Source organism: Bubalus kerabau, chromosome 4 (assembly GCF_029407905.1).
Source record: "Bubalus kerabau isolate K-KA32 ecotype Philippines breed swamp buffalo chromosome 4, PCC_UOA_SB_1v2, whole genome shotgun sequence".
Classification (NCBI taxonomy): domain Eukaryota; kingdom Metazoa; phylum Chordata; class Mammalia; order Artiodactyla; family Bovidae; genus Bubalus; species Bubalus kerabau.
Window position 1 is genome coordinate 74,938,623 of NC_073627.1, and position 12,522 is coordinate 74,951,144.

Sequence of the window (12,522 nt, forward strand, 5' to 3'; positions counted from 1 at the left end):
CTCTCTGATAGCAGCGTGAGGGCCTCTCGCCGCAGTGGCTTCTGTTGTTGCAGAGCTCAGGCTCTGTAGTTGTGTTGCACAGGCTCAGCTGCTCCACGGCACGTGGGATCTTCCCAAATCAGAGATCGAACCCGTATCTCCTGCATTGGAGGTGGATTCTTTACCACTGAGCTACCAGGGAAGCCCTTTAACTTTTTAATAATAAATCCAAACTGTGTATTTGGAAGTTGGTATCATTTGTTGCCTCCAGATGAGTAAACAGGATACTTTTCACAATTTACTCTTTTAATCACTTGCGTTTGGTACTGCATTAAGATATTAGCCATTCAAAAAAATTGTCATTCAAACTTTTGAAAGAAAAACATTCTTAACCACCCCTTCCAGGAAACTTGCCCTTCTCATTCACTGCTTAGGACCCTCTTCCTCCCCACTGGTTCTCTTTGGTCACATGATGGTCCGATTAAGACACTTGTGTTTTTGGCCACATCTCATGGAGTGAGGAGTCTTGGTTCCTCCACCAGGGATCGAACTCACGTCTCCTCAGTGGAAGCACAGAGTCCTAACCACTAGACCACCAGGGAAGCCCTGCAGTTAAGACATTTTTGACTTTCCATTAAACGTGGTCTACTTTTCTGGGATTTAAATTTATATTTATTCTTAAATTTTGACTGCACTTAGATAGAAAGGATTATATTCAGCTTGTAAGATTTCTGGAAAGTTTAGCACTGAACAGATTAAAGAACGATATGGTTTCCGTTTCAGCTGCTGACGTCTGACCGGTGGGTGTATTAGTGGAATGTCGGGGTTGATGCCCACGTTGTGCCAGTGTCTCTGTGTTTCACAAAGTCATTCTCACTCTCTTCCACAGCGAGGCTCTCTCCTTAGTGAACCTGCCATCCAGGTGAGAAGAAAAGGAAAAGGGAAGCAGATCTGGTCTTTGGAAAAACTGGACAACAGGTTACTGGATATGAGAGACCTTTATCAGGAGTGGAAGGAATGTGAAGAAGACACCCCGGTAGGTTATTTGACAAAAATTACTGAGCTGATCGTCACAGAAGGAACCATGCAGGGATGAGTCTTAATCCATTTTAGGGAAGAACTGTTCAGTTTTCCAAAATCCAGTTTTATAAATAAAATATTTATTTTAATCCTGTAAATTATTTAGCCAGTCAAGAATTTTAATAACCTATTTTTCTGGCATCGTCTTTTGTTTTCTCTGCATCGGTGTTGTCTGGATTTCTAGTAGAATCCTCTGTGTTCTTTCTGGCTTCTCTTCATATTATGCATTTTTGAGTCCCATGGTTTTATTCAGGACAGAGACTGTCTTAGTATCTCTTTTTCCATTTCTCAGCACATTTAACCTTGCAAATAATAAACCTACGACATCTGTATTTTTAACTGAACATCTGTGGTGCCTTAATATTTACCCTATGAGGAACATTTTTTGAACACGATTTGATCCTAAAGTAGGTGCTAAAAATCTCAATTCTGGAACTCTCCCCTCAAATTGTAGGTCTGCTCCTTTAGGTCAGCCATGAGCTTATACCTGTTTAAAACAGAAATATGAATTATTAGTACATTTTCAATGCTCCTGGTCCCAGTGCCCCACAGAGTTGTTCATCTCCTTAGCCTCTTGTTTTGTGAAAGTGTTTGTCAATAAAAATGCCTTCTTATAGTTAGGTGGCAATTTTTTCTTACTTTCTTTTGTACTCCTCTCCTGTTTCAGCTCAGAAGTGAAACCATATTACCAACAAATAACAAAACACAAACCATGCTCCTGTAAAGAGGTCACCTCTCATTAACAGCATCATGTCTGATGTCTTGGTGGGAGCAAGTAGAATAGATGTGGATGAGACCTGAAGACTGGTTTCATTCACTCTGCTGTGTTTATCAGTCAGTGTATGTTTTGTCTGTTTTCACGGCAAGGCTTCCTCATAAGGGAAAAGAAATGATGAAGTAAGAGATGTTACTGGTGTCGCTGTCTCATGGATGAAGGGTGCTGACCGTCATTCTAAGTGGGAATGAGAAAGTGTGTGTGTGTGTGTTTGTGTGCGTGTATGCCTGCATATGTAACACAGGGCTGTACTTCATCTAAGTTATTAGACTATCAAAAAGTGATGGGTTGAATTCTTCTGTTTTAAGTGATCTTCTGAAGTTGTATGTTTTATGTCTCCTCAAAGGTGATACGGTCTTACTTCAGACGTGCAGATCCATTCTATGACGAGCAGGAAAACCACAGCCTCATTGGGGTGGCCAACGTCTTCCTGGAGTCCCTCTTCTATGACGTGAAGTTACAGTACGCCGTGCCGATCATCAACCAGAAAGGAGAGGTTAGTTTTCTCCTCGTGCCTTATGTCCTGCAGAGGGCAGTTCAGGAACACAGGGTGGAGAGAGCGAGCTGTCATTAACAGTTTCCCGTCAGTGACAGCGAGCGCCGTCTGTGTGTATTCTCAATGCCTGTGTTCGCACACCGCTCAACGGTGAGTATCCCAAGTACTTGGAGGAAGAGTCACCATTAGAGCCTGTTCCGTCGCTGAGCTGCCCTCCACTTGACTCTTAAACAGATGAAGGCCGAAATGCAGAGCAAGGATCTTCTTTTGCTTTCCCTGCTGTAGGTGGCCGGCCGGCTGCACGTGGAGGTGATGCGCCTCAGTGGTGACGTCGGAGAGAGGATTGCCGGAGGGGACGAGCCCGTGGATGCCTCCTCGGAGAAGGAGCCCCAGGAGAACAGGCTCGTGTGCATGGTGAGTCCTCGTCCCATTCAGCAGTAGTACATGATTTCAGAATGTTTCCTGTGAGGTTATGCAATTATCAGAGACGGAAGCATGGCCTTGCTGACTCCATCTGTAACAGCCCACTATAAACAGATGGGCCAGACATGCCACCCTGTGAAAGATGAGTGTGTGCAAGTTACCCGCAGTGAAGCCGCATAGGAGAATACTGTCTTCCTCGGAAGGTGGATTTCTGTCGCTGGGTAACTTGAAAATAACAGTGAAAATGTAGTATGATTTGTTTATAGAAGAGATCAAACGTACAGAAAAGTAGTGAGGAGGGTCTTACTGACCCCCCACTCATCGTCCCTTGGCAGCCATCAACTCCTGCTCAGTCTTGCTTTGTTCATGTATACATGCTGCTTCTCCGCTGTCCCCTTCCCCTGGATTATTTTGAAGCATTCCAGACATCGTATTTCATCAAGAATAGTTTAATATGTGTCTCAGAAGAAGAAAACTTTAAAAAAAAACCCAGCCTAGCCAGGATATACCACACGCAAAAATTAATACTTTTTTGACATTGTGAAATACTCATTTCCTGTGGTGGTCTCGGTTGCTGTGTCTCTGGCCTGTTTTATGTTTTATTCTTCAGGCTCTGGCGCTTGTGCTTGTCCCTCCCGTGTGTGTGTGCACCTTCTCTCTCATCTTACGCTTTGCTTAGTGTAGAAACTGGGCTGTCATCTCACGTGGTCTCATAGTGTCGGTTTTGCTAATTCTTTACTGGGTTAGGATGTACTTGCTGTAAATTGGGAGCTAAACATAAAGGTGACACGGAGAAGAGGAGTCAGGATGACACTTTACAGGGAGAATGAGGTGTCTGCTTCCATGAAAAGGCACGGCATGCCTGGTTTTCTTTGGGGAGTGTTTGCTATCATTGATGGTTATCACCTAGATATTTCATTAGGAGTTAGAAAAGAACAACACTGTGATTCTATCATCCCTTCATTTATTAGCTGGAATTGTGCTATAGAGTGAATCTTTCTGTCAAGTATCTTGCTATTCACAGATACAGTTTTTATCAGAGAGGCAGGATGAATACACCATTGTCTCCCTTTATTGACTACTTTTAAAAATAAATAGTTTTCCTTCTAATATCCAAAACTGACAAGCGAGGGTTTTTTGGTTTGTGTCTTCTTATCATTATATAAACTCTTGGATTTAAATATGCTTGATAAGCTGTGATCTCTTGTATTTATTATCTACATCAAGGCTCAAACAACCCCATCTTTGGCCTAGGGGAGCCTCTTCAGTGGGCTCCTGGGTCCTTTCAGTTCAGTTCAGTTGCTCAGTCATGTCTGACTCTTTACGACCCATGAATCGCAGCATGCCAGGCCTCCCTGTCCATCACCAACTCCCAGAGTCCACCAAAACCCATGTGCATCGAGTCGATGATGCCATCCAACTATCTCATCCTCTGTCATCCCCTTTTCCTCCTGCCCCCAATCCCTCCCAGCATCAGGGTCTTTTCCAGTGAGTTAGCTCTTCTCGTCAGGTGGCCCAGGTATTGGAGTTTCAGCTTCAACATCAGTCCTTCCAGTGAACACCCAGGACTGATCTCCTTTAGGATGGACTGCTTGGATTTCCTTGCAGTCCAAGGGACCCTTTGACACAACCCTCACCCCGGAGGCCATGCCAGCCTTCTTGCCCTGGTCTCATGCAGCCCGTACATTTCTCATCCCAGACCTGGAATCAGCCGTTTCTCCAAGGAACTGGATTCCTTCCAGTAGGAGGTGGTTTTTAGAGACCATAGTCTGACATGTAATAGCTTTTTGCATAAAAGGAAGACAAATAAACTATAAGACAGTAAAATATTTGTGGACAGAAACAAAAGAAACCTGTTTTGAGACACTGAAGGTATCACAGAGGAGGCATTCCCTGGTGGTCAGTGGTAAAGCCTTCGCCTTCCAGTGCAGGGTGTGTGGGCTTGATCCCTGGCCAGAGAACATGTTTTGGGGCCAAACACCAAAAGGTAGAACAGAAGCAATATTGTCTCAGATTCAGCAAAGACTTAAAAATGGTCCACATCAAAAAATATTAAAAGATCACAGGTGTGAGTATTATTGGCCCTTAAAAGAAGACTAGATTTATTTTTCTGTGATAAAAAGTATGTACATATAAACATATTGATCATTTTAATTGTATTAAATGAAATCAGTATATTTGAAACTTCAACAACTTCACTATCTCCCGACGTTCCTGGGCCGTACACTTTGAGCAGCAGCAAGTCGAAGTCTGTGGTATTCTGCCACCTGGTGGTGATTCAGGCTTCTGCATGCAAGACCTTGAACCTGTGTTCTAGATAATCATTCCTGGTTTTGTTTATTCCCAATACTCTCTATTCCTGGCAGTCTCATTCTGAGAAGTTGCCTGTGGAGGAGAGTTCAGCATGTGAAATCTTGCTTTGTTATTCATTCCCATCTTGAGATTGATTTCTAAGAAGGAAAATTAGCTTTCAGATGGAATTCAATCACAATGAAGTATGTACTGAACGTCCATCCAGTCAGTGCCTGGTGGCGTTTTCAGGCATTGTGTTTCACTGGTATGGTTAGTTCTCACACATCTATCATTAGGCAGCTCTCCTGTTTTGTACAGAAGAAAAACTGAGCCTAAGAAAACTAAGGATTTAAGTAATTTGTTTAAGAACAATTACTGTTAAGAAGTGGCAGAGATTTATCTTTAGATCTGTGTCCTCCAGAATTTTGCACTCTTCCCAAATACCACATTGCTTCAACTTAAAGAATAGAATAAGTATTTTAAACACTTAATGAGAAGGGGATGGTTTTTAAATGAAAATTCTAATGAAATTTTAATGAAAAATTAATACCAATCACTCTATTTGGTTTGGACAAATAGAATGTGTTCGTTGATCATCTTCCAGAGCCTGGGAATTGCCCTCTAGATGCTTCACAGTCTTGTTGCCATCATAGGAAAAACTGAATAATAAGAATCACTATCCATTACTTACCCATCATGTGTGTGGTAGAGAAGAAAATAGTCATTTGCTTTGCATGGTTTTCTGTGTCATTATTGGTACTTCCTGAAACAGTAAGATTTATATTTGTGGTTATGAAACTATGTAAACTTCTGCCACACATTCAAATCTGTTTTTGTTAAATTTACTCACTGGAGGTTTCGAGAGTATCATACAGCATGCAGGAAGTGACCAAGTGAAGGGTGTGAATAAATGCTCAGTGCGCAGTCTCATGGAGGTTGGCCTCATTGATTGTAAAGTCAGAATTCAGTTTGGCTTAGTTACTTTTAGGATTTAGTTTCCTTTGTAGTTGGAGGAGTTTTATCCTGTCACAGCTTATCACAAAAACTTCCGCTTAAAAATCGACCTGATGCTGCCTGCTGAAAGAAACGCGTAGACTGTTGGCTGCTTTAAAACCTATTCTAGGTATTTCTCCTGGGTCTGGTTTTGTTTGGGGCCAATTAAACACATATTCTAGTTTTATGTAGCTATCACAAAACCCTACACCCCTGCAGCCCAGGGCATGTTTCCTTTGACCCAGCTCTCAGTCAACAACCAACCAGTTGTTGGTGCAAGAGAGTGGTTAGCGGGCGCGATCTCTCTTTTCCTCCATTCACTCTCCAGATCTTCAAAGCATACGTTCCTGATGCTTCAGATTTTCCAAAAATGCTTTAGTAGCAAGTAACATTCCAGTTGAGAACCTTATTCCTTGTTATACACTAAAATATCAGATAAATATTTTTCTGGATATTCACTGCTCACTGGTGTGCCCACTGCTTTCATTCTTCATTCATCATTCTTAACAATCCTGTGTCCTTGTGCTATATCCATAGTTGGCCAGGTTTATATCGTTAAGTGGTGTTGATGTTTGAGAACTTTCTTCTTAAGATGATGATATAAAGAAACTAGAATTTTAGATGTTACTCTTCAGCCTGTAAATGCTTTAAAATGTCCACTTGTATTCAGTCTAGATTATTGCTATCTTAGGTCTACCTCTTGCTAAATATGGCATTTCACAGATGCAGAAATACAGCCCAGATTGAAAGGGACTGGGATGTGATCAACAAAAGCCAGCTGTTAAGGGCATAGTCAGGACTGGAACCTGTGTCTCTGACTCAGAGTAGTTCTTGGAATTATCTGGGTTAAAAACAGAGCCTTCCTTTTTCTTCAGGTGAAAATACTTCAAGCCACTGGATTGCCACAGCATCTGTCCCACTTCGTGTTCTGCAAATACGACTTCTGGGATCAGCAGGAGCCAGTCATCGTTGCTCCCGAGGTGGACACCTCGTCTTCTCCCATCAGCAAGGAGCCTCAGTGCATGGTTGTCTTTGATCACTGCAGTGTGAGTGTGTTTTCCAGACCTGGTCAGCGTTTAATCACTCAGGTCAAAGCAAAATAAAAATAACCCATATTTTATTGAGTAATTTTGATACCTATGTATGTCTTGGATCAGTTTCTTCGAGTGGTGAGAAAGAGAAAACGTTCGTCACTCAGTCGTGTCTGACTCTTTGTGACCCCATGGACTTGAGCCCATCAGGCTCCTCTGTCCATAGAATTCTCCAGGTCAGAATACTGGAGTGGGTTGCCATATCCTTCTCCAGAGGATCTTCCCTACCCGGGGATTGAACCCAGGTCTCCTGCATTACAGGCAAATTTTTTTACCTTCTGAGTCACAAGGGAAGCCCTTGGAGTCAAAGACTAAGGTGTCATTAGTGCACAGTATGCACAGCTTACGCTCACGCAGCGCTGTGTGTCAGGCACATCAGTAACACAGCCCAGGGGGTTGCGGAAGAGTCGGACATGACTTAGTGACTGAACGCAATAACAACAGCTGGGGAAAACCCAAACTAGAGTGTCAGTGCTCGTAACTCCTCCACCACCAAAAGTTAACTTTTGTGTGACTGTATATGTATATATGGTATCCGTTTCTAAAAAAAATCCGTGTTTTGTATGAGTTACTGGAGAAAGTGTCATCTGGGAAGGTTAAGAAACTATTGTTTTAGAGAAAGTGAAGATAGAAGAGACAAGAACAAACATTTTAGAGCCCCTAACGCTGTGTTCAGCAGTTTGTTGATCTTTCCCATAGCGCTCTTTGATGACAGTGGTTTTTAAAAAAACGGAGGAAGCCAGTTCAGAGGTCATTTTGCCCACTGCTAATAACTAGCAGAGCTGAGACTGTCAGAGTCTAGATTCTTTTTTTCTACTTTGTCTCACTTGAGCTATCTCATTTTTTTTCAAGCAAGAGAGGTCTCTTAGTTCTAATCTATTTAGCATATCAAAAGTCTTTCTGTTTTAAAGATTGAGAAAGAGGAGATTCTATGACTTTTAAAATAAATTATTTAAAAACTTAATCCTAATTATTACTAGAGACTGTTTTATATCTATCTTACAAAGATGGATAGATTTTAAAAAGTCAGTTGAATTTTTTGCACAATGATAGTCATTCTTTCTTACTATCAGAGAGCATTAACTTCCTAAAAACTAGGAAAAATTGTTTGTCCATCACACTGCTGCCTTACTAGATGTAATAACTTTTATATCAAGACATTGTAGATCAGTGTTTTCATTCTTCATATAATTATTTATGCTTTCAGAATATTGCTCTCAAAATAGAATACAGTGCTGGTCTTTCACAATAGATGTTTCAAGGTGTAGAGTTTTAAGAAAAGCTGGAGTGAAAGTTAAGGACCTTGGGCCATCTGAGCATTCATTGTGGGCATTGGATGACAGTTTTGTGCTGTAACTAAAACCTTCTCTTCCATTTCTCTTCTCCATGATGAAGTGAGGATATGATGTGAGGTGTAAGTAATCAGGTCACTGGAAGGTGTTTCTCTTCTGTACTTATTTCCTTTTAGGAGTTTTCTGTTAGCATCACTGAAGACTTTATTGAGCATCTTTCAGAAGGGGCGTTGGCAATCGAAGTCTATGGCCATAAGATGAATGATCCTCGGAAAAACCCAGCCCTGTGGGATTTGGGGATTATCCAAGCAAAAACACGCAGTCTTCGGGACAGGTAAATTTGAGATATCCATCCATTTGATACCATTTATAATTTTTTGAAAACTGCTAGAGATTAGTATTGCCACTTACAAAGATTACCACTTCCTGAACATTTACCAGTATTCCAAGGATAGATGATATTATGTTCACGGTATTAATAGCACAGTTAAACTTCCTTAGAGGAGTGAACTTTTGAAGACTGATGGGAAAAAGTTAAGAAATAGGTAGTTAAGAATAAAGAGTAAAATGAATTTTTGGAGAATATGTTGCTTATTATTATGAAATAACTTCTAGTTAATCAACTGTAGAGAAGATGAATCAGATATTCTCTGGAATTCAGAATTTCTTATTTTTAGCTTTAGCTCAGAGTTCTTTTCAAGTTGCATCAATCATGAAAGGAGGAAGGCTTACTTGTTGACCAATATTTGAAACAGAAGAGTTAAAAGGAAAAGACTAAAAGAGCATGTATTTGTACTGCCTGTAATTAATGATGAGAACCAGATATTCTTCCTTCTGTTTTTTTTTTTTTCCCATTTAAAAAGTTTTAGCAAATACTAAATTAGACACAGAGATTTTTTTGTTTTGATTCTCTGACCTCAGCAGAGGTACTTGTCGAGCCACCAAAGCATACAGCGCTACCCCTGTCTATGAAAAGATCATCCCTGCGAATTGCTTCTGTACTTTTGATAACAATGCTTAAATTTTTGAATAACCACACTGATATAGTTTGTAATTATCACACCTTTATGAATGAAATAAAGGCATCATCTTTTAGTTTTGTTACTGTTTGTTGAACTTCCCTTTCAATCACATTTGCTAGGATGTACTTGTGTATTCCTCATTGAACCTCAGATTACTCTAACAACAGAGTTATTCTGTTTGGAGGTCATTTTCATTGCTAATTCTCATGTGTAGGGTCCTAAGCTGTTTGTATTGAAATAGAAATGTATGATTTTCCAAGAACTTCAACTGTTTCCTAGGTGGAGCGAAGTCACCAGGAAAGTGGAGTTTTGGGTTCAAATCTTGGAACAGAATGAGAATGGGGAGTACTGCCCTGTAGAGGTGATTCCTGCAAAGGACGTGCCAACGGGTGGGATCTTCCAACTCCGGCAGGTAATGAAATTGCGAATGTTAGCATTGAATTCTTTAGTGTCATAAAGGTTAATATTGGATTCCTTTTAGTGGAAACATCAGTGATGATGAAATCTAGATTGGCCAAGATCATTTCTTCTGTTAAAGTCATCTCTCACTTCATGTGTATTTTCTTTCATTAAAAAAAAAAAATGCTATCTTTAGTATTTAAAACCAACTTCTGTTAAGTTGAAGTAAGAAAAAGATAAGTTTTAAAGTGACTTAGAATTGAATTGTTGGAAGTAATAGGAACATATCAAGCAGCATTAGAGCATTTATAAAGACGCAGAGAATCCGTGTGATATGGTAGAAAGAACAAGCACTGTGGAGTCTAATATGCCAGGGTTCGGTTCCAGCTGTCCCATGGCCTCGCTGTATATCTGTGAGCAAGTTCAGCACCTTCTGGAATCTTGCCTCAGGTGTGATGTGGAGGGGATGATAACACTAGCCTTGTAGGGTTAGTGTGAGGATTAGAAACTAATTTCTAACGGGTATGCAGAGCCCATTGCTAGAGACTGGGGAGGCGAGAAGTAGGGAGGCCTAAAGCCCACCAGTTCTCTGCTTCTCCATAGACATCAATAGGGTGTCGTAGAATTCAATTCCATTTGGACCCTAACCCACCGAGAGTGAGCCTCAGGCCACAGATTTAAGGGCTCAGAGTTAAGCACATGACCGCCTTCACTTCAGATGCTAGCTGGGGCCCTAGGTCACTTGCCTTTCTGTCTGACTTGGCTATAATCGAGGGTTCCTGCAACTCTCAGGTGGCATGATTTGCTGGTGTGTGTGTGCGAGCTCAGTCGTGTCTGACTCTCTGCAGTCCCGTAGACTGTAGCCCGCCAGGCTCCTCTGTCCGTGGGATTCTCCAGTCAAGAATACTGGAGTGCATTGCATTTCCTTCTCCGGGGGATCTTCCTGACCCAGGGGTTGAATTCGTGTCTCTTGCATTGCAGGCAGGTTCTTTACCGAGCCGCTGGGAAAGCTCTAACGACGGACATGTGAAATCAGGGCAGCTAGGTAGATGTGAATGCCTGCCAGCAAGAAACCAGTATAGCAAGTGTGTGAGAATTGTCACTTAACTCCAGACAGATGCAGTCTACAGTATCTGTGCTGCAAATGAAAGATGAGAGAGAACATCTTAATAGAATTTACATGTAAGACTTACAAACACTTTTTTTGCTATTCTTTACATGAAGTCAATGTTAAGTAGATTATTATATCCTATGATAGTTTACATACTTTAAAACAATAGTAAAATATTAGAATGGCTCAAGAAAATAAACATTGAAATCATTCAAAGCAAAATATAAGGTTAAAGGCAAAAGAAAGTTTGCTTAAATATTTCAGTTTCTGAATGTCTTGGGAGGAGGAAAATGATGAGCACTTGTTTTCTGACCCTAGTAAATGACTTGTAGCACATTCATTCATGTATGGACAAGGCACTAAAAGCAAAAGGAAATTAGTTTAAATTGTAGTGTGAGATATATACATAAAATAGGATTCAGAAAGGCGTGAAGAACATCTTTTCCTGAACATCTGTTGAAACTATATATATCTACTTTGGATGCCATAGAGATTCATCTCCTGGAAGGCAAGACCAGATAATATTCTGTGGTTTGGTATAAATTGAATATTTAAGTGTTTGTCACACTTCTGGCAGCCTTTATTGAAAGTGATCAAAGGTATTTTGAATTGATCAGAAAAGGCTTTTTTGAAGGATGTGTGTCTTGACTTGGATGTTGAAAGAATCATACCAAGCTGGAAAGGTTCTTCATATATAAATGGCAGAAATAGAGATAGAGGGTGGATTAGGCAGTTTGTGTAGAACGTAATATATCGAAAGACCTGGAAAGCAGTAACAGAAGGGGTTATATAGGCTTGTGGGCTTCCCTGGTGGCTCAGTGGTAAAGATTCTGCCTGCCAATGCAGGAGACATGGGTTCCATCCCTGGGTTGGGAAGATCCCCTGGAGGAGGAAATGGCAACCCATTCTCTTTGCCTGGGAAATCCCATGGACAGAGAAGCCTGGCAGGCTATAGTCCATGGAGTCGCAAAAGAGTCGGACAGGTGTTGGTGATTAAACAACATCAATAGAGGCTTGTGGCAGCTGGTTAATTCATGGAGGGCCTTGGATGGTAGGCATATTAGAATTTAATATTTTGGGTTGGCCAAAAGGTTCATTCGGTTCGAAGGCAATGGCACCCCACTCCAGTACTCTAGCCTGGAAAATCCCATGGATGGAGGAGCCTGGTAAGCTTCAGTCTATGAGGTCGCTAAGAGTCGGACACGACTGAGCGACTTCACTTTCACTTTTCACTTTCATGCATTGGAGAAGGAAATGGCAACCCACTCCAGTGTTCTTGCCTGGAGAATCCCAGGGACAGAGGAGCCCCGTAGGAGGCTGTCTATGGGTCGCACGGAGTCGGACACGACTGAAGTGACTTAGCAGCAGCAGCAGCAAAAGGTTTGTTCAGGTTTTTCTATAACATTGTATGGAAAAACTCGAACATTTTGGCCAACCCAGTATTTCTAAGTTGGAACCTACTGTTCTTGAATAGGAAAGTTCCAGAGGAGAACTTAGGAGATTAACCATATGCATTTGCTAGTTTTGTAGTTTAAAAATGGTGAAATAGCAGCAGTTACAAGAAATTCA

The 12,522-nt window shown here is 41.2% G+C and overlaps 1 protein-coding gene across 3 annotated transcripts in view; it reads left to right on the forward strand.

Annotated features, from left to right (window-relative positions):
• The window catches only part of KIF13B (kinesin family member 13B), a 220,415-nt gene that overhangs the window by 139,555 nt on the left and 68,338 nt on the right, over positions 1 to 12,522 (forward strand). For all 3 annotated transcript variants that reach the window (XM_055577726.1, XM_055577727.1, XM_055577728.1), the window contains 6 exons: positions 869 to 1,015; positions 2,181 to 2,330; positions 2,616 to 2,744; positions 6,914 to 7,084; positions 8,598 to 8,755; positions 9,723 to 9,855. In XM_055577726.1, coding sequence (XP_055433701.1) covers positions 869 to 1,015; positions 2,181 to 2,330; positions 2,616 to 2,744; positions 6,914 to 7,084; positions 8,598 to 8,755; positions 9,723 to 9,855 — 888 coding nt within the window. The remainder of the gene's footprint in view (positions 1 to 868; positions 1,016 to 2,180; positions 2,331 to 2,615; positions 2,745 to 6,913; positions 7,085 to 8,597; positions 8,756 to 9,722; positions 9,856 to 12,522) is intronic.